Source organism: Fusarium fujikuroi, chromosome FFUJ_chr05, assembly GCF_900079805.1.
Source record: "Fusarium fujikuroi IMI 58289 draft genome, chromosome FFUJ_chr05".
Lineage (NCBI taxonomy): Eukaryota > Fungi > Ascomycota > Sordariomycetes > Hypocreales > Nectriaceae > Fusarium > Fusarium fujikuroi.
This window is the reverse complement of record NC_036626.1, coordinates 1,014,887-1,038,589: the sequence shown is the minus strand read 5'-3', so window position 1 is coordinate 1,038,589 and position 23,703 is coordinate 1,014,887. Positions and strand designations below refer to the sequence as shown.

The 23,703-nt window shown below is 49.0% G+C and overlaps 11 protein-coding genes; 4 read left to right on the top strand and 7 right to left on the bottom strand.

Annotated features, from left to right (window-relative positions):
• Positions 1 to 97: 97 nt before the first annotated feature.
• FFUJ_07084 (related to BZZ1-Myo3/5p-Bee1p-Vrp1p actin assembly complex component) lies at positions 98 to 2,557 on the bottom strand (the record flags this gene model as incomplete). XM_023577297.1 has 4 exons in its annotated part: positions 98 to 480; positions 531 to 2,098; positions 2,164 to 2,375; positions 2,513 to 2,557. 4 exons carry the CDS (start codon positions 2,555 to 2,557, stop codon positions 98 to 100), a joined length of 2,208 nt encoding a protein of 735 aa, XP_023430389.1.
• Positions 2,558 to 3,810: 1,253 nt separating this feature from the next.
• On the top strand, positions 3,811 to 5,572 carry FFUJ_07083 (probable fatty acid transporter FAT2; the record flags this gene model as incomplete). XM_023577296.1 has 5 exons in its annotated part: positions 3,811 to 4,328; positions 4,378 to 4,402; positions 4,455 to 4,491; positions 4,541 to 5,409; positions 5,474 to 5,572. 5 exons carry the CDS (start codon positions 3,811 to 3,813, stop codon positions 5,570 to 5,572), a joined length of 1,548 nt encoding a protein of 515 aa, XP_023430388.1.
• A 269-nt stretch (positions 5,573 to 5,841) lies between these two features.
• FFUJ_07082 (uncharacterized protein) lies at positions 5,842 to 6,207 on the bottom strand (the record flags this gene model as incomplete). Its single annotated transcript, XM_023577294.1, has 1 exon — positions 5,842 to 6,207. One exon carries the CDS (start codon positions 6,205 to 6,207, stop codon positions 5,842 to 5,844), a length of 366 nt encoding a protein of 121 aa, XP_023430387.1.
• A 1,414-nt stretch (positions 6,208 to 7,621) lies between these two features.
• On the bottom strand, positions 7,622 to 8,525 carry FFUJ_07081 (uncharacterized protein; the record flags this gene model as incomplete). XM_023577293.1 has 3 exons in its annotated part: positions 7,622 to 7,885; positions 7,943 to 8,222; positions 8,275 to 8,525. The coding sequence occupies 3 exons, from the start codon at positions 8,523 to 8,525 to the stop codon at positions 7,622 to 7,624; spliced, it is 795 nt and encodes a 264-aa protein (XP_023430386.1).
• A 1,538-nt stretch (positions 8,526 to 10,063) lies between these two features.
• FFUJ_07080 (uncharacterized protein) lies at positions 10,064 to 10,587 on the top strand (the record flags this gene model as incomplete). XM_023577292.1 has 4 exons in its annotated part: positions 10,064 to 10,164; positions 10,218 to 10,273; positions 10,340 to 10,494; positions 10,546 to 10,587. The coding sequence occupies 4 exons, from the start codon at positions 10,064 to 10,066 to the stop codon at positions 10,585 to 10,587; spliced, it is 354 nt and encodes a 117-aa protein (XP_023430385.1).
• A 376-nt stretch (positions 10,588 to 10,963) lies between these two features.
• FFUJ_07079 (uncharacterized protein) lies at positions 10,964 to 12,532 on the bottom strand (the record flags this gene model as incomplete). XM_023577291.1 has 5 exons in its annotated part: positions 10,964 to 11,137; positions 11,187 to 11,586; positions 11,633 to 11,799; positions 11,854 to 12,257; positions 12,316 to 12,532. The coding sequence occupies 5 exons, from the start codon at positions 12,530 to 12,532 to the stop codon at positions 10,964 to 10,966; spliced, it is 1,362 nt and encodes a 453-aa protein (XP_023430384.1).
• Positions 12,533 to 13,685: 1,153 nt separating this feature from the next.
• Positions 13,686 to 14,242, top strand: FFUJ_07078 (probable RPP1A-60S large subunit acidic ribosomal protein a1; the record flags this gene model as incomplete). XM_023577290.1 has 4 exons in its annotated part: positions 13,686 to 13,754; positions 13,843 to 13,920; positions 14,004 to 14,139; positions 14,196 to 14,242. The coding sequence occupies 4 exons, from the start codon at positions 13,686 to 13,688 to the stop codon at positions 14,240 to 14,242; spliced, it is 330 nt and encodes a 109-aa protein (XP_023430383.1).
• A 445-nt stretch (positions 14,243 to 14,687) lies between these two features.
• On the bottom strand, positions 14,688 to 15,792 carry FFUJ_07077 (related to chicken h-caldesmon, Uso1p and YKL201c; the record flags this gene model as incomplete). XM_023577289.1 has 4 exons in its annotated part: positions 14,688 to 15,194; positions 15,244 to 15,394; positions 15,452 to 15,665; positions 15,711 to 15,792. 4 exons carry the CDS (start codon positions 15,790 to 15,792, stop codon positions 14,688 to 14,690), a joined length of 954 nt encoding a protein of 317 aa, XP_023430382.1.
• Positions 15,793 to 16,388: 596 nt separating this feature from the next.
• Positions 16,389 to 17,138, bottom strand: FFUJ_07076 (uncharacterized protein; the record flags this gene model as incomplete). The annotated part of the gene is made up of 1 exon (XM_023577288.1): positions 16,389 to 17,138. The coding sequence occupies one exon, from the start codon at positions 17,136 to 17,138 to the stop codon at positions 16,389 to 16,391; it is 750 nt and encodes a 249-aa protein (XP_023430381.1).
• A 2,252-nt stretch (positions 17,139 to 19,390) lies between these two features.
• FFUJ_07075 (related to (VAMP)-associated protein) lies at positions 19,391 to 20,582 on the top strand (the record flags this gene model as incomplete). XM_023577287.1 has 7 exons in its annotated part: positions 19,391 to 19,430; positions 19,486 to 19,556; positions 19,608 to 19,630; positions 19,689 to 19,747; positions 19,798 to 19,913; positions 19,967 to 20,095; positions 20,148 to 20,582. The coding sequence occupies 7 exons, from the start codon at positions 19,391 to 19,393 to the stop codon at positions 20,580 to 20,582; spliced, it is 873 nt and encodes a 290-aa protein (XP_023430380.1).
• An 847-nt stretch (positions 20,583 to 21,429) lies between these two features.
• On the bottom strand, positions 21,430 to 22,672 carry FFUJ_07074 (related to putative fatty acid desaturase (mld); the record flags this gene model as incomplete). XM_023577286.1 has 3 exons in its annotated part: positions 21,430 to 22,107; positions 22,161 to 22,439; positions 22,505 to 22,672. 3 exons carry the CDS (start codon positions 22,670 to 22,672, stop codon positions 21,430 to 21,432), a joined length of 1,125 nt encoding a protein of 374 aa, XP_023430379.1.
• Between the last annotated feature and the right edge of the window lie 1,031 nt (positions 22,673 to 23,703).

Genomic DNA, 23,703 nt, shown 5'->3' with positions numbered 1-23,703 from the left:
TGAGAAACCAAATGGGTACAAGGTAAAGTTGGAACTTCTTTCAGGGCGACTTCATTGTGCGCCGACAAAACCCGCACCTGCAACCCCTGCTCGTTCCCTAGACGGCCTGCACGTAACTCGCAGGCACACTTCCCGTGACGCCCGCCTTCTCGACCTCGACCCAGCCATCGCCCGGGTCATCCTGCACAAGGACAAAACGTTCGCCTTCGGCCATGGAGTGCTCCGACTCAGCCTGTGCCGTGTATTCGTATAGCGCTTCTACGTAGCGGAGCTTCTTTGCGCCTCGCTTAGGCGCTACTGCGGGACCCTTCTTCTTGGTTGATGGTGCTAGGGAGGATGTTGTTGACGTGGAATAAGTAGATGATGGTCGGGCTGCGGGAGCGGGAGCAGCCGGAGTAGTAACGGTGGTGAATTCGACATATGATGATGGAACGAGGCCTTCCTTGTAGCCTGCGCGGACCTTGACCCAGCCAGAGCCGTCTATAATTCAATTAGATATCGTCATTAAGGTATCGGGGGTTCAGACTTACCGTCAGGTTCCAGCAGTACCACATCTCGACCATCTTGCACTGTAAGTTCACCCTCGCCACTAGCTTCGAATGCATACAGCATCTTGCCCTTCTTCTCCTCCTTTGCGCCACCATTTGTCTCGCCTCCACCGGACCCTGTGATGTAAGCTGCTGGCGGAGGCGCCATGATTCTGTTCTTGCGCATAGTGCCAGATGACTTGGCCGAAGACAAGCTTGGCCGCCCTGCGTCTGGCGGTGTTTCCTCTGATGGGCTGAGCTGCCCAGATATGGATCCCGATAGAGATGGGCGTGCTGAGTGAGAGCTTAGAGACGTCATGGTATTGGAACGGGTGAGTTCGGGTCCATCTGAAGCATTAGAATGTACCGATGTCATCGTGGCACTGGGCTTGAGTAGCTTATTCGCGGCATCCTGGCGTTCGGCCTTGAGCTTCTTGCGCTCATCCTTGGACTGTTCGCCAGGACAGTCGGGAGGCACCTTCATCTCACACTTGCTATGGCATGTGTAGCCACAGTCTCGACAGTCGAAGCCTTTTGCGCTCAGTCCCCAGATTCTCTCTCCACACAAATCACAATTCGTGGGTATCTTGAACGTTTGACTCTTGAAGTTGTGGTTCTTCGCACCCAACGTCACATCACCCACCACAGATGTGATCGTTGATGTTTCGACTTCGGCCGTCAGTCTTTGACGGTCAATAGAATGCAGATCTTCCTGCATTGAGAAGAGTATGCGAACAACTTCCACCTCGTCCTTCTTCTCTTTTCCTTCCCTTACTCGTTGCTTGAGTTGTTTGAGACTTTCAACCTCTCGTCGCTTCTTATCAACCTCCCTCCGTAGTTCTCCCAGTTGCGACTTGGACTTGCCCAATACGTTGCGCAAAAAGACCTTTGCAGTCTCATCAACCACCATGGTGCCATCATCGTGCCAAACCGGACTGGCCTCGAAATGCTTGTCGGGTGGTTCGTTAAAAGCTCCCATATTGTGTTGGATGTACATCATGGAGTCGAGATGGGGCAAGTTCCTCAGAATCTCGGTGCCTTGGTGCTGGACCATGCCGTTGCTTTGTTGCAGCATGTCAGACTCGAGGTTTGTCGCAACAGTCCAGAGACTGTTCAGCTTGGTCGTTCGAAACTCGCTAAGATCCTGCAGACTATCCATAACCTCGGGGACATATTCGTGGTAGTATTTCTCCTTCTGCTTATTGGTAACATTGATTGCGATGATATAGGTGTTCTTGGCGTTGTTCATCTCGAATAGCTGTTGTGTGTAGGCATTCTGAGCCTTGGCCTTGTCATAATGCGACTCGGTCTTCTTACGCTTAGACTCGACCTCTTGGCAGACTGTGTCGTATTTACCCTTTGTCTTGGCGAGCGAGGCATATGAAGCATCGCGCTCCTGCTCGAGCTTGGTGGCGTAATCGGAGTGTCGTTTGCGCAATTCTTCAAAACGGCCGCCAAAGAACTTGAGCGGCTCGGCAACCTGAGAAATTAGATTGTTGGCGTATCGGTCATGTTCGTTGGCGCGGGATTCGAGCGTCGTAAGCTGGGTTGTCCATGTGGTCAAAGAAGCACTGTAGTGGTCGCACAGTGATCAGCATGTGCTTTCATGCCAACTCATGAGATATTACGTTCGTACCTTTCGAGCGAGCCGGGCGTCATGGCAGGAGTGTCTCCTACACTGAGCTGAGCCGTCTTTTTGTTCTTCTTGTCAAAGTACTTCTTGGCAAGTGCTGTAAGCTTTGCGCTATATTCCTTCTCGATGGCTGCGCGCTCGCGGTAGAATTGCTGAATGTCTTCAAGCCAGGCGATGCCGTGGCCGAGCCATGCGTTCGCGGGTTTGAAGCCATCCTAGGACGCTTTCTGTTAGCCATGCGAATGCTGAGAGAGCATGCAAAAGGAGCTTCCAATGCAGGCGCAAGACAAAAAGGAGGCCAAAACGATGCACTATCAATGGCAGGCTATATTCAGCCAAGTAGGCAACCAACCTTGAGCTCTGAGCCAAAGGTGGGCATCGCGTCCACCTCAGCCATGATGGGCAACGTGTGTATTCAAATCGATCTCAGGAGCGAGGGGTAATCGGTCGGCGCGGATGAGACGGAGACATGTACGAGATCGCAGATTCGAGGCTGAGGATGTATCAAGAGAAAACAGCCTCAGCTATGGAAATAAGTTTGGAATTGAAAGTTATTTGTAAAAGTGAGGTTATAACGGACAATGACAGCCAACGATAGCGGGGGAAGATGAGGCGCAGCTTATGAGGATACAGTATAAGGTAACTAAATGGAAGGTAGCTTTCAATTGAAGAGTAGAACTAGACTAACGAAGAAGGAAGAAGGCGCCGCCGCACCGCGCCGCGTGGGCAGCCGAAAGAGCATGCCCGTTCAACCCTGCAGGTGGTCAGTTTAGGCTCTAGTGTCACTAATCTACAGCATTGAGAGCCTAAAACCCCGCCAATGAAGAAATATTGGGGGCGCCCCCATCATACGCCCCAGCGAGGAATTGATGGAGAGCCCGACTGTTGGAGCAAGCTCGAGATCCTTTTCAATTTAGGCTTGGGAAGACTTTGCCGATTTCCGGTCTGAGCCGCATCAACCTTTGTCAGAGTCGCATTCATGTAGGTACAGACAGTTTGACGTCTTGACTCTTGACTTTGTTCTAGAAAATGTGTCATGATGGGTATGTCAGGGGTCGAATCGGGCATCACCATTTCTCATTTACATCAATGCAACGGACTGCAAACAAGATATCTTCATGCTAGATATGCTAACTAACTGTTACCAGTACGGAGTGTGCTCGTCTGACAGCTTCGACGTCGCAAGATTAATGCCTAGCAGCCAAGAAGTAATCAGACTCAGGGGCTACGATGATACACGGTCCTCTATGACAATCTGCTTCAGAATATTCCGCCGATACATCTCCAAGGCAACACTGACCTTCAGGACCCAAAACCAAGAAAAGAGAGACGCGTAAAACTGGCTGATAATCCACTTGGCAGTGGACATAGTTCGGCGGGTGGTCGGCTCGGATGGAAGCCGAACGACCCCCGGGACATGGCCCAGCAGTAACAGTTGAGTAGTAGCACGTCATGTAAACTATTCCTAAAATTCCCCTATGCGAAACTAAAACTATCAGACCGTTGCTACTATCTAAAACCGTTCTCTCAACTCTACTTGTTCATCATCAGTTGTTGTCCTTTCCAGTTGCTGCCTCTTCTTCTTATCAGCGATACCCCTGCCAAGACCAAAACCTCAATCTCTCTCACTTAACTAACTACCTAATCACCATGGCGCTCACACTCCAAACAGCCATTGACAAGAGCAATCCGCTCGCAGAGGCCATTATCGTGCCATCCAAGCCCAAGGCCCTCACCATCAGCTACTCCAACCTCGAGGCCGACGTGTCCGCCTTCCAGCGCAAGCTCGCTGATCTCGGCATCACAAAAGCCGCGCCTGTTTCTATCGCGCTCGTCAACTCGTACGAGTTCATCGTCTCTTTCCTCGCTGCTTCGTGGCAGCGCGGTATCGCGGCCCCTCTCAACCCAGCTTATAAGCAGGATGAGTTTGAGTTCTACATCGAAGATGTCAAGAGCGCTATCGTGCTTGTTCCCAAGGGAGCTTGGGCTGCTGGTGCGGCCAGTGTGAAGGCTGCTAAGAAGTTCAACGCTGCTGTTGCTGAGTGTTATTGGGATGCTGCCAAGGGCGAGGTTGCGCTCGATGTCAAGGACTATGGTCTTCTCAAGGGGCAGAAGGAGAAGGTTCTCACAGCTGAGCCTGATGATGTTGCTCTTATCCTTCACACCAGGTAAGTTCTTATGATAGCCATGATAAGCTCAGAACTAACAAATTGACAGCGGCACTACCTCGCGACCCAAGGTGGTGAGTAGATTTACTTGTGATTCTCATTGACATCTTATACTCACATGAACAGGTCCCTCTCACTCATCGCAACCTGACCCGAACCATGAGTATGCTATACTACACCCCATTTCACTTCGTTTACTAACTCTGCCATAGACAACATCAAGAACACATACCAACTCACACCCAAGGACCGAACCATGCTGGTCATGCCTCTGTTCCACGTCCACGGCCTTCTATGCGGTCTCCTCGCTCCTCTCTTCACCGGTGGCTCTATGATCGTTCCCACCAAGTTCTCCGCTTCCGAGTTCTGGACCGACTTCAACACCCACAAGGCCAACTGGTACACTGCCGTTCCTACGATCCACCAGATTCTTCTCAAGAGCCCTCCTCCCAGCCCCAAGCCCGAAATCCGCTTCATCCGATCATGCTCCAGCCCTCTCTCACCCACCGTCTTCCAGCAACTTGAGGAGACCTACAACGCCCCCGTTCTCGAGGCTTATGCCATGACTGAGGCTGCTCATCAGATGACATCCAACCCTCTCCCTCCCGCCAAGAGAAAGGCCGGAACTGTTGGTATTGGTCAGGGCGTCGAGGTGAGGATTCTCAATGAGCAGGGCGAGGAGGTTTCCCAAGGCTCTGAGGGTGAGATTTGCATCATTGGTGAGAACGTCACCAAAGGATACCTCAACAACCCTTCCGCCAATGCCTCTTCCTACCACAAGAACGGTTTCTTCCGAACGGGCGATCAGGGCAAGAAGGATGAGGACGGATACATCATCATCACCGGCCGTATCAAGGAGCTTATCAACAAGGGCGGTGAGAAGATCAGTCCTATTGAGCTGGACAACGCCTTGACCCGTCACCCTAAGATTGGTGAGGCTGTCAGCTTTGCTATTCCTGACGAGGTCTATGGTCAGGATATCGGTGTTGCTGTTGTTCTCAAGAACGGCGAGAAACTGACCGCCGAGGAGCTCAAGGCTTGGGTAGCTGAGCGATCTGCCAAGTTCAAGGTGCCCAAGAAGGTGAGTTTGTTTTCCTTGCAATATGCTTAAGAAGTAGGGAGTGGAAGTGCTGACAGTGACCTAGATCTACTTCACCGAGATCATGCCCAAGACCGCAACTGGCAAGATCCAGCGAAGAATCGTTGCCGAGACCATGATGAGCGCTCCCAAGGCGAAGCTGTAAATGTTGTATTTGTTTCGCAGTCGCATTAGATTTCACATATAGAAGGTTACAGAAAGAGAAGTTGGATAGAAATTGTTTCCAATATTGATAGAGCATCGCTATTTAAATGCGGCTAAAATCGATTTATCCCACGCTGTATAGCATGTTTATTCGCTGGCCATGATCGCGACCAATGGCCTCCCCCATATCCCCCTCGTTTTATATCCCGTCCCGTAAGATGCCGACCAACTCCTCCACATTAATCGCATAGTATCCAGTATCTTTTTCCCTTAATCGTAGTGTCCATCATGGTCCGCAACCTCAATGATATCATCGTCGTCGTTGATGTACAACCGACTATCATTCCTCTTGAGCCCGGGCTTCTCAGCACCCGGCGCCTGAACCTTTCTGTTGTTCACGCTGTGTCGCTCAACCCAAGCCGTTGTGCCATCGGCTGCCTCCCATCGCAGCGGTGCCTTGGTGAGTGAGTCCTTGGCGTCTCCGTCTGCGGGCTTGGCGCTAGCAGGGTCAACGCCAGCTTCTTGTGCTGCGTGGAGTAGAGCAGCGTTGGCGTCTTGAAGATCGAGGAATACAGAGGTGACTGTGACGTTGGACTCTGTGTCGCGCTGGAGGAGGATGTAGACTGAGGGAGCCATGATGGGTTGGTTCCGCAGTTTGTATGGGGATGGGAGGTAAGTATGGTTTTCAGGTAGAATGTATGGCATAGGTTGTTGTGTGTTTTTGTTTGTAATTGTTTGTAATTGTTGAATAGTAGTGGTATGTTTGTTCAATTGTGTGAGTAGGTTGGGAAAAGAAAGAGGGTGAAGCTGAGATATTATATCACATTTAGATCCCACCTCATGCACGAGCCTCCACTGACACAATCCAATTGCCAGGTGACCTATCCGTAAGTACTATAGATGTCTAAATTGGACCCCTCCCCCGCCAACAATTGCGCGACTTCTGGCTTGTCATAAGTGGTGTGACAAGGCTACTCGTAGGGCGAAAGAAGGGCCAAGATTAGCAAGCAAGACATATTACCTATTCAGTTCTTCCTCGAGTCCGCTACGGCCAGACTCACTCGGTTCATCTCGAGACCTGAGACCTCCGTGGGGGGCGAATTGCGCAGTACGGAGAACCAACGCCGAAGCCTTCGGAGCTGAAGCGGAGCCAGCCCGGGTTTAACAACTCCGGCCCGCCCGGTAGTCGCCGATCAAAACAAGTTATGATGTAAATTTTGAACTCATGATATGAAAATTTCTGTGTCAAACTTTTGAAGACTGAAGAAAAGATACAATTTCTGCTTTCATGTGGTATCCGTCCCCAGATACTGTGACCCCAGAAATCTATCATGGCACGATATATCCACCATGTCCATCTTACTAGCAAGGATATCACATAGCATGATGACATACGATACAGACAAACCTCAACAAACCGAAAATAAATCACACCCTAAAGCTCAAGCCATAAAAGTATTATAAGTCAACTCCAGTGACGTTGAGTTTTCGGAAAGTTTTACAATCTCGGGAACAAGACAGAATCAGGTTCGCCGAGTTTCCCGATGGCATGCATCGACTGCTTAAAAACAGGGTCTCGTTGTTAGGTCAGGGTCCAAGCAGGTATTCGCTCGCTTAGCAGAGCTACCCCTGGAGACAAATACATCATCATTTGACCTCATCGATGGGGCACGGCTTCAGCTTCGTCTCCATCATCCTCCGTATATCGGCGATCTTCTGCTTTTTCATCATGAGTCAATTGCTCATGAGAACAAAGCCATGGGACATCTATTTCTAAAGAGAAGTGTCGGAGTAGTCGGACATCTGAAAGGACAATGATTTATGTCGACAAAAAGAATTGCTATTCTAACAAATAATAGAATGTACATTGATACTCCGTACACAAGTATTGAATACAGAAATAATCTCCTCCCACTTACACCAGCATCTTTGGTTGAGGCCATTGGCCATGGGTTTCCATTATAGACAAATCTATCGAAACTCCATATCTACCCCATATGTATATCGTTCAACATCATAGACGCTGTGCTCACCACTACGCCTCGACTAGTCACCTTTGGATCTCGTACTCGTCACCAACTGGAAGAGCAGAGTCAAGTTTCTTGATCTCATGCTTCAGATTTCGTGTCATAACTCCAGCCAAGAGGAATATCGTTGTAATCAGCATCTCTGGTACAACACTTAGGCAGACTTGAACTGCTTTCGAGGTCAAGAAACCTGAAGTTGGGTGGGATATCTTGAGCTGGAGGTATGCGATACCATAGGCAAGGCGTAATTTAAGGAGAGGAAGGTTGATAAATACTGCATACATGAGCTTGCAAATGTTAGTATCCAAGTCTCGGTCTTGGTGATGGTAGGGGATTCAACTTACTAGCTTGCCGCCACTAAAGGACGATACACAGTTGTTCGTAGATAGTCTTTGACACTTTCCTAAGGACCACAAAGCCCAGATCGCGAGAAGGAACCATGCTAATGCGATGAGTGCAGAAGCAACCTTGAGCAAGGTCTTGTTGGTGGAGACAGAGTCGCCATTCTGCAACCCGACAACAGACACGATGATTAGAGCCATAGCTGCTCCAACAAGACCATGATACTTGATCTCGAGAATGACATCAAGTTTTCTGTTGAGTCTAGGGTTTGTTCCACGACGGCTAAATGACTTTCAACAAAGACAGGGACGTCAACGGGAAGAGGAGTACTCACGCCTCATGCAAGATGCCAGAAGCGGCCAACAGTAAAGGAGAAAGGCCAATACTGTTAAGTATAATCGATCCAGTTGAGCTGTTGGTTTCGTGAAGACCAATGCCACCAGTGACGATTCTGAGCACGCAGAATATCTGGACGTAAAGCCATCCTATAAATCCAGTCTTTCCATGCTTAAAGAGGCAGTACAGGGCAGGTTGGAGGAGAATAATGTAAATGGCTAGCTTAGCCGCTGAGATAGAGTCTGTCATTTTGAGAGGATGAAACAGATTGAGATTGTTATAAGTGAGCTGTGATGTCTGTCTGATAAAACTGCCAAGAGCACGAATGTTGCTACATTATTATACTCCTGCAGCAACTACATTTCTGGCTGCCTCTTCAACACTGCCTCTCTTCACTATAGGAGCCAATTTCGACGTCGAATCCCAATGAGGAAATGAATTCGATGAAACCATCTCTCGACCAATCATAGGTAACCTGGAGCAGGTGTAAGCGATGATGATAGTGTAGTGGCGGAGTTGCACTGGTGTCGACGATCACGACTAACAACTTAAGGTTCTCACGTAATTTCATATCATCCTGTATCGTATCGTCGAAGCGTTTTTTGTAGCACTGCAACCAGGTTACGTGCAGTAAAGCAGGGCGTCAGATGCGAGTTAGACGACTCAGAGCCGTCACCCAGAAGGGTCTTGCGATTCTATCGAAAGTTAGTGAAGGCCCCGTGTCGGTGATATACTGATTGAAAATCCTGACCTCTTGTCTTTTTGGGCAATCTGATCCTGGAGATTCAAAAGATAAAAGAAAAGAATGAGAATGTTGAGCTATTATAAACGATAACGCGGGAGTGCTGAAGGAGATTCCGCCAGCTTATTCCGCTTTCCGATCTGGAACGACCATGTGAGTACCTTGGATGCCGTATTTGCCGAGCACTGATGAGATCTAATGTGGCTTGGGTAAATTATTGTACTAGTAGTAGTCATGTTAGTTCTCAGAGTACGATAAGTCGCCAACAAGTTGTAGCTATAAGTGACGATCCTACCCTAAAGACATAGGATACTTTACAGGTAGGCCATACCAATACCAGATTAGCTATCTATTTACTTGCAGTCCTCTTCCGAATTAGTTGTTTTTGCGAGGAGGGTCAACCGAGGCGTGTGAATGGGAAGGACGATGAGAATGACCTTTGTTTCTGCTTGGTTAGTTGATATGTGATGACACTGCAGGAACAAAACCACAGAGAGAGCATTCATGACGACCAGAAACGTTTGTATTTTCCACTTTCCTGCTATACACAGTAGTTGTCCCAGCAAAACTATATAGCCAGATAAGTATAATATTAGTCAAGGTTGACCTGACAGCGTGACCACCAACACGCATATACATTTGCTAATATTTCTCACCCTTGAGCTTCGTAGTATTCTCAGGATGATTAAAGTGTTAGTGTAGATCTACGAGTACCTTACACTTAGCCATTGAGTTCATTATTCGTGCCAATTCAAGCAAGTCCACTGAGAAGAACAAACCCCAGAACTAGAATTATAAGCCAAGACACGATAATCCACTCCTTCACCCCAAAGGCGCACTATCATCGTCAACTCCTACGCCCTTCAAAACTTACCCCGCCAATCACGACAATCACCACCCCGCAACTCGGAGCCCATCTCCATATCACCTCATCCTCCATTCGATACATAAATACAACATCACCATAACCCAAAACATGAACTCTCGTCTTGCATTCTCACTTTCTAGAGCTAGAATTGCACCTCGCTTCACTATATTCCGAACAATGGCTTCCTCATCTGTTACCGTCCCTCCCGGAAAGTACGAGTTTCTCGTTGTCGTCCATGACAAGCCCAACGTTCGCGAGAAGAGACTCGAGGTTCGAGGGTGAGCTTTGTTCTGATATCGTATCATATGTGGCTTGAGCTGACAGGCCGAAGAACCCACTTCAAGAACATGGTTCCTAACGTCGAGAATGGAAGCTGGAAGATGGGAGGTCTGTATTCTCATCCACTCAGGCCTAGGAGCTGGACCCTAACAATGAGACTAATGTTTTGTCCAGGTGCCATTCTAAACAGTGTTCCCAAAGACGACAGTGTCGACAGCCTCGACTTTGCTGGCAGTACCCTTGTCTGCATCGCTGAATCCGTAGAAGAGGTCAGAGAGCAACTCAGCAACGACATCTATGCTACATCAGGTGTCTGGGATATGGACAAGGTAAATAGAACGTGAATCCATTCCAAAGCAATTTGCTAATCTGATATATAGGTCCAGATCTACCCCTTCAAGGCCGCCTTCAGAATGAACTAATACACAAAGTCAATACCTTTCGCGTAGAGCCACGATAGAGACCCTTTTCAAAACAGCGAACTGATACTATTTGTGCTAGTTATCATGGTCCGCTACCATGATGTCCATGTTGTCCATCCGTAGATTGCTGACCTCGAATCTTTGTGATCATTCGTTCCCCGCCGCTTTGCTAATAATACCCAGCCCTCAACAACCCCTGCATACCAATGTCATTACCAGCTCAATGAAAGCGAGCTAAAGCTATTACCAAGAACCGCGAGGAAGAGCTATCTGACCTATAAAAATTCCAATCCCAATTCAAGTGATAGTAAACGCCATCGTACACTGACATATCCATGCCCCTTTGGTATGGCCAGCCACCAAAATCATGCGTGGACTAAGCTTCGTTGCCATTTGAACCATTCTCAGCTGCTTCTTCGGCTGCAACTCTCAGTTCGTAATTCAGATCAAAGCATTCAGCCAACAGTCCGGTAACACTGCCTTGTCCTTCGGGGATGTCGCCATTTACCACAAACTTGCCGTCAACCTTCATGTTATCTAACGAGTTAAGCTGTTTCATGTTAGAAAAGCCCAGGTTATGCCACGATGTATCGACATACCTTCATGCTATAGGGGTAAAGCTCCCGCACAGAGGATACACCCCCATTCTTCTTGACCTCAACGAGGCAACGCTTCAGTGTCTGAAGTTGGTTGTAAACAGGCAACAGAGCCTCTGACACTGGTTCGGATGCCAACATAAATGAGTAGATGTACGCATACGACCTTCGGATCAGATAGAGCAAAGTTCGCTGTGTCCAGAGATCAGCTGGTCGCCCCCGATCGTCCACCCAGTTTCCGTTCTGTCGGCTCTCATCAATTCTGTCAAGTTGCCGTTGGAAATCGTACAAATCCGTCTCTCGAAGCGACCATGCTTGTGTAAGAGAAAGTTTCTCGAGGTCGTTGCGAATTTGGATGAGCTGATCATAGATTGGTCGCCATTGCTCAGCTACGTCTCCTTGTCTTTAAAGTGTCAGTGGACATTCATGTAAAGTGTTGGTCGTCTCACCTCTCAAGAACCATGTCCGACCAGCGGACGCAGCGATGATACAAGTCTTTAAGCACTTCACCTCCCTCCTCCAAAGTTCCATCCTCTGCGGTAAATGTGCCGTTGTTGTGCTTTTCGCCAATTTCCAAGATTTGGTTCCGTAACTTCTTGACCTCGGATGTGGAGAACTAGTTGACGTTAGCACATCTCGGAACATTCCATTCCATTCCAGCTTCGCTTACCTTGGACTTGGTGTTGGCCAACGAGATAGATCGCAGGATCGAAATGAGCTTCTCATGAGCCTCCAACAAGTAATCTGGCAACCGCTCCAATCTTTTCTGAAGTCGCGACAAGGTTGAGTTGCAGAGCGCAACGCGGTTCTCAAGTAGTGCAAGCATGTATGGAGGGTGTCGCTTGTCGGGCGATGGGTCAGTAGCGGCATCTTTGATGCTTTTAGACAGATCTTCAAGTGTAGACTGGATGCTTCCAAGATCCTTGGCTGAGTAGAGCTCGGCTTCAGTGAGGTGGTCGAGTAGTCGCTTGACAGTTGAGGTCATAGCGTATGTTGCTGGTGCCTCATTGTTTCGTCCGATCGTCAGGTAGAATAGGGACAGCAGCTGGAAGCAGCTCTCTAAGACCTTGTCCACTGGAAATAAACTTGTTAGCATACTCGGGGTTTGGATGCGACAAAGACGGTGACATACATCTGTTCTCCTCCTTATCGCCTGTTTCGGCGCGCACAATCGCCAGCTCCTTGACCTGATCCATGGTCTCATCAAACAATGGCATGACATCTTGAGTTCGAATGTAGTTTGTGCGATCCTGTTTCAGAAGCAGTAGGCGATCTCGGACCAGCTGTAGCTTCTCGAGGATAACTTGCTCCCGGGGGTCCCGCGGCATTGGGATTGCTGGAGTCTCCATGCTGATGGGTGCCGTTTCCGAGCTTCTTATGGGGGTGTCGTAGAGGTTTGTGTGATGTAAAGGGTCGAAAGAGTAGTAACCTGTCGCTGTTGAGCTTAGACGTGTATTGGCTTATTGTTTGTGCTTTGCGCAGGTCTCCGAGGCTCCGATGAGTGACGAAAGTCGACGAGTGGCGGCGGGGCTCACGATCCAGGGAAGTTGAGTCGGCTTTTGGTGGGGAGGTCGTGATGAACTAACTCACGTAGGCGCGATACAAGTCACAAGATATTAATTAAGCGGTGGATGAAGAATGATAGTCTTGAGAGAGAATGCGGAGACGAGAATGCAATCGGAGATGAAATAGTTGATGGCGGAAGAAGTTGACTAGCGGATGGTAGATCGTGGAGAAACGATATCACGGTTACAGTTTATTCACCTCAGTTCAGCTGGACCTGCCCTTCCCATCTTTGCCTTGACAAAGAACAGATGTTGTCACTTAGTTAATCATGGCAACTGGGGGGAAGGCCTAGACCGACCCCTCCATCAGGTCCTGCAGTCACTTCACCTATTATACCGTACGCGGTACGCCCTACGTTATCGCTACGGCATTGAGCCAGACGGCAACGGCTAAGCTGGACTGTTTGCTAGTGGGGGTTTCCCAACAAGAGATGGTGGGCAAGGGAGAGACAAGAGGGAGTTGAGGGGGATTGATCTTGAATAAAATCAGACGTCCGTAAGGCTGAATACTATCTTATTTACTCAGAAGGTTATAGGTCTGGAGACTTTACGGTTCATGATATTAAAACTGTAAACACTCTCACCATCATATCTTCATTGACAATGCTCTTATGATGTCTTCTGTCAAATCTGTCTGGTTCCCTAAGGTGGGGTAAAAAGCGCCGCAATTCACTGCATTCCTGGAAACATATCTCATTGGTTCGTTACCTTGCACCCAATCAAAGGCGTGACTCACACTCTTGCACCCACGGAGCGGATTAATTCATATCGATCGCTCATGCCTCCACTTTTCCTTTAGGTCTTGAAGCCCTCCAGCCGAATTTCGACCAGATTTTCTGTGGTAAGCCCATTTGGTGATATCCCGACTTCAAACTACAACCGACTCGACTTCGTGCAGACTTTACAATCTCCCACCCGCACGTCAAAATCATTCACAATGTCTCACGCCGAGCTCGCTTCGTCCTACGCGGCCCTGATCCTCGCCGACGACGGTGTTGAGATCACCGTACGTTTTAACCCCGCGATTCCGTCGACGTTTTGTGTGCCCGTGTTTGAGGTTATTGATAGCTAACATCGCCATCGCGACTTTGCAGGCCGACAAGCTCCAGACCCTCATCAAGGCCGCCAAGGTCGAGGAGGTTGAGCCCATCTGGACCTCCATCTTCGCCAAGGTACGAACCGAATAGCCCCAGCGATTTTAATGCGCCCATGCATATCCAGGACTTCGATTTTCTGACGGATTTTATTTGAATAGGCTCTCGAGGGCAAGGATGTCAAGGACCTTCTCGTGAACGTCGGCTCCGGTGGCGGTGCTGCCCCTGCCGCCGGTGGTGCCGCCGCTGCTGGTGGTGCCGCTGAGGAGGCTGCTCCTGAGGAGGCCAAGGAGGAGGGTATGTCTACCCACGACGCTCGACGACTGACTGCGGATTGCTGACAACCACTACAGAGAAGGAGGAGTCTGACGAGGACATGGGCTTCGGTCTCTTCGACTAAGAAGTTACGCCGCTACGACTGTTTCCTTGTTCTTTGTACTTCGACTGCATGGCTTCGGGGTTTCCAATCGATCGATCGTACAGGATGGAGAGCGGGCACTGTAACCTGCGCCCTGGACAGAGTAGCTTCTTACATACGATGCTATGAGGAACGCACTCAACGGAGTTTGCGGAGGGAGAATTGGTCAATTCATACGGCTCTGATAAAAAAAAGTCCCGCCATGGGTGGTTTGAGTTCAACTGGGTTTTCTTCAAAGTGTGACTATCTCGCCAGAGTGCCAGCGATTGTGATTGTGATTGTGATCAGGACGAATATTGTCGTCCTCTTGTCTGCTCTAACTCTACCTAAAGGACTTTTTTCTGTTCATCGTAGTACGACAGATTCATCTCTCATGTCCCCCACCAACGCCGCGCCATGCACAATCTTTCATGTCTACGTCATAAATTTATTTGACGATCAGGACGGACGACGGAACTAATCCCGCTTCCTTCAGAGTCTTGGAGAAATCGAGATCACCCTCAAATGTCTTGCGAGGGAACGTAGTCGTAAAGCTGGACACAGCATTCCCCGTCTCACTCTGTAGCTGTTGCGCCAGCTCGAACAATGTGGTCTCAGCGGGTAAGGTCTTGGTGATGTTTCCGCCGTCGGTCTGTAGTCGAAGTCGGGCCTCATTGTGGTTGGTCTTTGGCTTGGATGCGGCCGCGACAGCAGCAGCGCCACCAGGAGTTGCAGCTTCGACTTGAGGGGCTCGACCCTCACGGGCTGCCTTGGCCTCCTCTGCCTTTCGGCGTCGCTCAGCTTTGTCGGCCTCGATCTTTGCTTTGATGCGCCTCTTGGCTTCCAGGTCCTCCAGCTTCTCTTGTCGTTTCTGAGCTGCTTCCTTGACTGCTTGCTTGCGGGCCAGCTCTTCCTTTGCTTCCTGGCTCTCCTTGGTAGACTTTTGGCGAATTTGCTACGACAGGTTAGAACTGAGGAGGTGTGTGACTGGATAATTGTGTTACCTCGTTGCGCTTGTGGTCTTCCTTGTCCTTGACAGATTGAAGAGCTCTCTTGGCGGCGAGGCGCTCGCGAAGTTGTTCAAGCTTGGCCTTCTTCTCGTCCTCAGTTAGGGGTGCAATCTCCTCTGTTGACTCCGAGAAGTCAGTATGCTCACTGTAGTCTCAGTCAGCCAAAAATTCCCCAGAAGATAGTTGTGCCAGTTTCACATACGTCTTGGTCGCGTGATAGGTAGCCAGATCATGGTTCTTGAATCTCTTTCCACAATCATTGCAGATCAATGACTTGGCAGTACCGGTCTCGAGCTCTGCAATCTTGGCTTCCGTGTCCTCTTCGTCGTCATCCTCTTCCTTCCCAGCGGCAGCAGCCTTGATCTCATCAATAGGCTTGTCCTGGTTATCCTCAAGCCACTGAAGAGCGCCTTGGACTAGCAAAGTTAGCCTGACACGAGTCATCGAAATGTGTGACTTACGGCCTCCGGTCTTCTTGACGGCAATCTCAGCACGCTCCTTGTCAAAGCCCATATCGAGCAGGGTATCGAGATCAGAAGGCATGTTGGCGGTGTTGTTTGGTAACAGTTGGTGATAGTGGGGTTGGATGAGGGGCAACTGTTGATGAGTTGAGTAGATGAAGATGGAAAGGATGAAGAGATTAGATCTTGATTATTTTAGTATCAGCAAATTGGTGGACAGGCAAAAATTCCCAGTCGTAAATAAGTCGTGGGATATGCTTTTGCACTGAGTTGTCATTTGATGCTGGAACCAAAGCTTAGGTAAAGCCTGAGAACGTCATTCAAGCCGCTGCCTCAGTGACGTCGCCGGGTTTACTACGGTTAAGCACGGGCGCAATCATGTCTGATGTTTCGATTTCTCTCTCTAGGTTCTCATGATGTAGTACAATTCAAGACCTTATTACATACAGTCGCACACACTCGAGAAATGGAAAATCTATGCTCGCTCAAATAGCGAACATCTACGAGAGACAAGCTTCCCAAAATCACGGTTTACAAACATCAAATATGCAAACGCATCTATCGATTCAAACAAGTATTATCATTAAGTGGGCTCGCTAATGAGCTTTGGGTATCATCATAAGTTCATGCCGTCTATATCTAACATCCAAAAAATTCTTAATCCTCCTGTAGCCGTCTTCACCACTGAAGTGGCCAACTACCGTGTTTTCGAGCATATGCCTCTCCGAGACGATTCAGCACCTCTCGCGAAACATCTTGATGGTACTTCCTGCACCAGTCGTTTACTTGGTTTCCATTGAGGGACTCCTGGCGAGTAAGAGTCAGATATCGATGTAGGTATGCGACTGCATCCTCCATATCATCGGCTCGAATGTTGTCGCAGAGACTGTTGAGTTTGCTGCACAACGCATAGTCCCACGGAGCAGCGTAAACTGTCAAACCGCCGTAGTTACCGCGATGCTCGAAGATGACTTCATGCTGGTCCTTGGCCCATTGAAGAATATCGACCTGGACATTTCGAGGCACAAAGAATTGCATCGAGTTGTTGAACCACTGCTCCCCGAGAGTTCCTTGAGCCTTCTTGTTGGCGAAACTGGCAGCATTGCTGAGTGTGATGTACTCTTTCGAGGCAGGATCGTGAAGGAGGAACTCGACATCAGGTGTTGTTTCTCTGTGACGCAGATAGAGTGTGTTCACAACACCGCCAACGACAACACAGTTCACATATGTACCACATTCGTTCAGGTACTCGGCCATATGTTGGAAGGCGTCGATGATCTGCTGTCGACTCAACTCTGAGGTTTCAGGGAAGTCTTGAAAGATGGACGAGGGAGCCATGACAGAGCCAACTGAATGGCTTGAGATGGTCACAGGACGGATAGGTCGAGACTCCATCTCGAGGATGTGGCGAGAGTTGTTGCAGCCCATGATGAAGTGGTGAGAGTTGTGCAAGGATAAGTTGAAGCAATATTGGGTAAATATCGAGTATTATACTGCAAGAGATACGAGAGATCTATCTAGATATCGTATAAAGAGGTGATTTTCTCAGATTTAGTCCACCTGACTCTGGAGATCTGTTCGTATAAATACCAAAGCCAAGTGCCGAATAGCCCTACTGCAACCTTTAAGACAGGAGTAGCACACACACATTTGCGCCATAAGCGGTTGTTCCAGAAGAATTCAGTCAGCCGCAGGATGATTCTCTATTTCTACTGTAACGTAGGAGCAGAGAAAATGGAGTAACCGCCCGTGGCAGCGCCTCGTGTCGATCAAATACGAGGGTCCTACCCGCAGATGGCGTTCCTGTGAGCCTAGCTATCCACCTTTTTGTTGGCTTTGGAGGACTGTGGTAGGCTGAGTCTGACTTATCCGTAGCGTCGGAATTCAATGTTTAGGATATTTTTAGACTACTTATCCCTCCATCAGTTGCTAGGCTAGGGGGAGGAAAGAAAACTCGGGACCTTGACCCTAAGCGATAAAATTATTTAGGTAAACCCAGCCTACACCTAGAGGACATTTTACCAAGTTTATTTTAGCACCTTCTGTTTAAGTCTTGAGTTTTCTTGCTCCCTGAGGCTACCTAGGCTATGGTGGTTTTGAGTGTGAGCGGTTGGTTAACATATCGAGATATTTAGTCAAGTCGTTCATCACGCCAGCCGCGAAACTTCATCAATAGCACACTCCCTTGCCTGAGTTGAGTAACGGTTGGTGATGTTTGCACAGCCCAAGCCCTATAACTACCGGCCACCACCACCCACGAGCTGACCACGTTCTTGTCAGCATTTAGAGTCAATAAACTGCACTGTAGGTTTCACCACTTTGAAGATTTTTTTTTCCTTCTGGAGTTGCACAGCCTGTCGAGTCTCAAACGTTGGAGAATATGCAGCGAACCTTGGGCAGCAAATTCCGAATTTCCGTGGATGAACGACTCACTCATACAATCCATGGCTGATGCGCTTGAGGGAGCTGCTTCAGCTTAGAAGCGGGCAAACTCGAGACCTCGATTACAAGTGACGGGAGTGCTTAGACAAGGGAGAGTAAATAAACTGGGGCTTGCTGAACAGTTATTATAGTCCTTGGGTCAGATGGTCTCGAGTTTCTTTGTTCATGAGTTGCAGATAACGACACATTCTCCCAACTCCTTTGGCGAATATTGCAAAAGTCATGTTCATTTGATGGCCCCAAACCATTAATGCAACTTGCTCTCCAAACAAGAGATCATTGTGCTCATCACTTGTCTTTTAATCTGTCAATGAATATGGGGATAGAGGTGGGTATTAAAACTGTTCGAGATGGTTTGTCAATGCTCAACAAAGAATTGAGAGTTTATGACGGCTGCGCTAACGAACCTGCCAAGCTCTGACGCTACCTTCTGTTACCTCGAGTTTGCCTCGGCCCTCCGCATCTGTTCTAAATCCATGTGCCATGATGCCCTCACTTCCCTGATTTGAGACACTTAACCAACCATTCAGGTGCTTACCAATACAAGGAGGACCTGCATATCGTGGACCAGCTAGACCCTTTTTTGTGGACAGCAAACGGAGACTTGCAAAGATAGTGGACAACTGCAGGACAATGGAGTAAACAGAAAAGGTAAAATGCAAACATGACGTGTGATCAAGAATAAGGTATGTGCTGCTTCAGTGTGTTGAATCAACCGATTACCATGAAACCAATGGCGAGCAGAGGTCCAATAGTGACTGATAGCGGAGTTTAAGCCCCCTGATGGCTCGTGCGCCCTGTAGCAACCACCTGAAGTTGAACCGACTCAACTGGGAATAGGGCGCCATAGCAGAAGCAATTACGTCGTAGGAGATCCCCAAGACACAGGCAAACCAACGTCAACCTGCCTTCCATAGGTTCCCCTTCCAGGTATAATCAACTCAACTCACCACACTCCACTGCTACTAATCTTTCATTTCGTCACCAATTTCTTCCTTCTCCCACGCGACCAACTTCCTCAAATCTTATCGACTCGGTGCAGCCTCGTGTTGCTATACTTTTAACTTACCTTTAATCAAACTCGCCCCCCCTTTGCTAATCAACGAACGACATTTCATACTGTACTCTACCTCCCGTTGCCACGTTTCCACTTGGTTACCGCCGAGGAACCATCGCGCGATACCACAAACCATAACAACTTCAACATTTTATTACCGCTATCACGATAACAAGCCAAAATGTCGGTCGATATCGAGCCATTTGAGCTGTCTTTTAGACGTGCGTGATCTGCGATGGACGATGACGGGTCTTCGAGTATTGACATGATTGCTAGGCCCCTTCACCACCGAGGTCTCCCAGACCTTGACTCTGAAGAACCCCAACCCTACCCCCGTAGCTTTCAAGGTCAGTCGATCAGCGATTCCCATGCGACGGATTTGCTAACAAGAAGAACAGGTTAAGACGACTGCTCCTAAACAGTATGCTTGCCCCTCTAACCAAGCCATTCCGATCGCATACCTGACGTCTCCTCACTAGATACTGTGTTCGACCAAATGCAGGACGCATCGAGGCCGGTCAGAGCTTCGATGTCTCTGGTGAGTCTGCTCCTAAAAGCGGATGCCGGCAGCCGTTAACGATCACCCAGTCCTCCTCCAGGCTATGAAGCAGGATCCCCCTCCTGACGCTAAGTGCCGTGACAAGTTCCTTGTCCAATCCGCCCCGATTACCGCCGATAAGGAGTTTGCCAGCGTTGCGAATGTCGTACGTAGCCAGTCGATCTCGAGATCCGGACTTTAAACTAACTCAATCACCAGCTTGAAACGACCGAAAAGGCCCACCTTGTCGAGCGCAAGATTCGAGTCAACTGGCTCGCGGCTGGTGAGGCCGACCAAGCTCCTAACCGACCTTTGTCCACTCCTAACAAGCAAGCTATTGCCAACGGCGTAAGTTCCACCGACTCGGATCCGGAAGTTGACAACTAATGGTAAAATCTAGATCAACGACACTCCTGATGTTTCGCGTACATTTTCTTCACCTGGCATTCGAGACGAGTCGCCCTCATCCTCGGCAGCGCCCCCTCCTTACCAATCGCCCAAAGAATCCGCCTATGAGGATGAGAAACCCAAATCTACCTACGAAGAGTCCGAAGTCAAGAGCACTATCGCTCAAGCTACAACGGCTATCAAGGAGACTGCAGAGCTGACCTATGAGGAGCTCAAGGCTAAGCTTGCCCAGGCCGAACAGCAGCTTGTGGCTCTCAAGGATAGCGGTCTTCGACAGCGCAATGTCAAGTCCGCCTCCAGCGATGATGACAAACGACCTCTCGCCCAGACCGCCCAAGCTGTCACACAAACCGTCGAAGGTGTTCCTGTGCAAATGGCGGCCATTCTTTGCTTGGTCAGCTTCTTGCTTGCCTACTTCTTCTTCTAGAATTAAGGAGAAAGTGACAGCCTTTGGATCTTTTCGACAAACGAAACTAATAGACAGGCTTGACGACGCTCATGAGAACTCAGCCGGAGACTTGGGATCCCCGGATGCATAAATCTTCAACGTACGGCGAAGCTAAAGCATAGGATCAGGAAGCATATCATACGATCGGCGGAACACTGCAGGATTCGCAGCTCAGCGTGAATCGAAACTCACTTGGAAGGGTACCTTAGGGACAGTGGACCATGTCCCTAGGCCAGCGTGGGTTCGGTCAACAGGACTTCGGACACCTTGCAACTGAGGATGAAAGCCTCGCTGAGGAGTTTAAAAGCGATGGGAGGAGGATGTGGCTTCCGGGGCGGGAGCTTTGACTGTACACTCTTACCTTGAGCCTTTCGCGGCTCTCGTATTTTCTTGTGTCGTATTATTCTGTTTGCGTTAACTGATAAATTTGGAGTTCTAACTTGTATCTCTCGTCGACTCTCCTTTTCATCTTTCGTGTTTCCCGGTCATTTGCAAGCTTAGCCGCTCGATTATTTACACATTACGGACTTAAAGTCTGGGGCCTTTACACATAAACCAAATGGTGATGGCTCATTAGGTCACAGAGCCGGACTCTGAGTTTTGTGATCGCTCAAAAGACTGTATTGCATTTTTGTCCATACCCTAAACGCCATGCCATATCTGTGTTCTATAGTATATTCATCTGAATCTATGTTTCCTGGCTCAGCCAAAAAGCTACCAATAGCAGCAAGTTTTCGGTTTGATCATGGCCTTGATATACCATAGCCCGTATCAGAATATCAAAACAGCTGCATTACAACGACTTATATGTACTTTTGCGTTGCTTCTAAATCGACTCGATCTCAGACTGCTTCCAGTCGGCTACAGCACCGCCACCGACAAGGCGACCTCCCTGCTTACGCTTGACACGGCAGCTCATGCCAACGTTCTCATCGAAGATGAAGCGCCAGATGGCATAGCACCAGCTCTCGTGGCGGGGCAAGTCATCATAGAATTCGTGAGCAATCTCGCGCACTTTATGAAGACGAGTCCAAGGTACTGCGGGGAAGTCGTGGTGCTCGTTGTGAAGTCCGACGTTGTAGGTGAACCAGTTGAGGGGCCCATAGTAAGAGAAGGTCTCGGGGACGGGGATCTTGTTCTCTGGGTCGCGAGCGGAGGGAGCAACGGTCTCGTACACGTAGTGCTCGGCGATGAAGTGGCCAGCCAGAGGGTGAAGACTCCCGGCCAAAAAGGAGGAGAGCAGCAGGTAGAGGAGAGAGTTGACAGAGGCGTACTTCAAGAGAACGAGATCAAAGGCGACCTGGACAACGATGTTGAGGGCGTGAACTCCAGTCAAAGGAACGCGGTAGACGGCCATAGGTCGCAGGGCGTAGAAGAAGATCTGGAACGTGCAGAAGAAGGCCTTTCCGAGAATCGAATCCAGAACGAAGGCCTCGAAGGCAGTGGGAAGATCGGTATCAAGGCCATCGACACCGAGGGACTTGTGGTGGGTAAGGTGGTATGGCTGTAGAGTGTTAGCATTATGTCAGATACCGAAATGCGATCTGGGTCACATACTCGGAACGAAGCGCTGTAAGGAATGCCAATGGGAAGGTTGGCAAAGATAGCGATCAGACGGTTGAGACGGGCGCTTCGGAAAGCCAGGTTATGGGAGATCTCGTGGATGGCGAGGAAAAGATTCTGGTTGGCAGTGGCGCCAAAGACGTAGGCGACAGCCCAGAACTTCCATGAGAAGAAAGGAGTCGACTGGAGCATCCATGCGAGGAAGACCTGGAGGGAGACGACACCGAGGACGACCCATTTCGTAAGAGGCTCAGGACCGCAGAGCTTGGTGATCTGTAGATGGAGGCTAGATTAGCGACATGCCATGACACAGCGGGGCCAATCAGCAGAGCACAAACCTCGGGATGAGCCTTGATAATAGCGAGACGGCGAGTTCGATGAGGCTCCTCCGTGTATGTCCAGAAGAAATCGTGGCTCTTGTCAGCACCTTCGGCTGCAGCAGGAGCTTGGCTTGGGCTATCACCCTTTGCCCTCGAAGTGACCGTAGATGAATTCGTCGCAGGCATCTTTCCTTCAATAGTTTGGAAAAAGTGAAAGAAAATCTAAACCCGCGAGGAACAAAAAAGTGCAAGGACGGTTGAATTAAAAACGAATGTGATACATTTGCCTCCTTGGTAGCTGCGGCGCGGGAAACAGGGGGCAGAGAAAGCTACGTGGAAGGCGGTGAAAATCCAGGTCCAAATGTTAATTGGGAATCTGGCCAATGATGGGTTGGTTAGGGGCTAGATTTGGCGGGTGGGGGGAAAATTCAGGGGACCAGATGGATCATGAATGGTTTTTGAGGGGTTCAGGAAGGCGGGGCATGTTCAGGCAGACCATTCAGAGAGGCGAATTGTATGGCGTAGCATTTGAGGTCAACTTTATTTGCGTGTATCATGAGCAATTGAGCAGCATTGCCCAGCAGTGATAGTTCAGGTAATTCCAATTTGCACTGCGCTGAGTTGACTGTGATGATGTTGCTTACAACCTCAATGATAAATAAATAAATAAAATACTATAAAAAAAAAAAATTGAAAACCCCCCTTCATCCTTTGAATAATATTGTCGAACGACAAGAGGGGAAATGGTTCGAGTAGTGCCATTCGGGACCGTCAATTTCCGTTGATAAACACCAGGACCATACGATTATTCGGTATTTCTTGGAAACTCCCTAGCTCTATCTCTCTCGATTCCGTTGGCGAGATGCGTAATTGCGGCAATCTGGTAGGGCTTTTCCCTTGATAGGTGGACCACCACAATGAGGATACAACAGAATGCGATTCTTGGTCCCCATGAAGTGCGAATACGAATACTATATTGCCAACGTGTCTTTCCCAAATACTCAACTTGAGTGTATAGATGGTGAATAAAGAAGGCTTCTTCAGTGTCACTATCAATTCAATGTTCAAGCTTAAGGAAATAAGGTTCCATCCGAATACACCAGATGCCAAGGTAGGTCAAAGCTGTCAAATTCCTAGAATCGACATATATATGTTGGAGTGACCAGTAGCGTTGCCTCACTAATTCCCGTTCAGCTCGAGCTGGACTAGCAATTTAT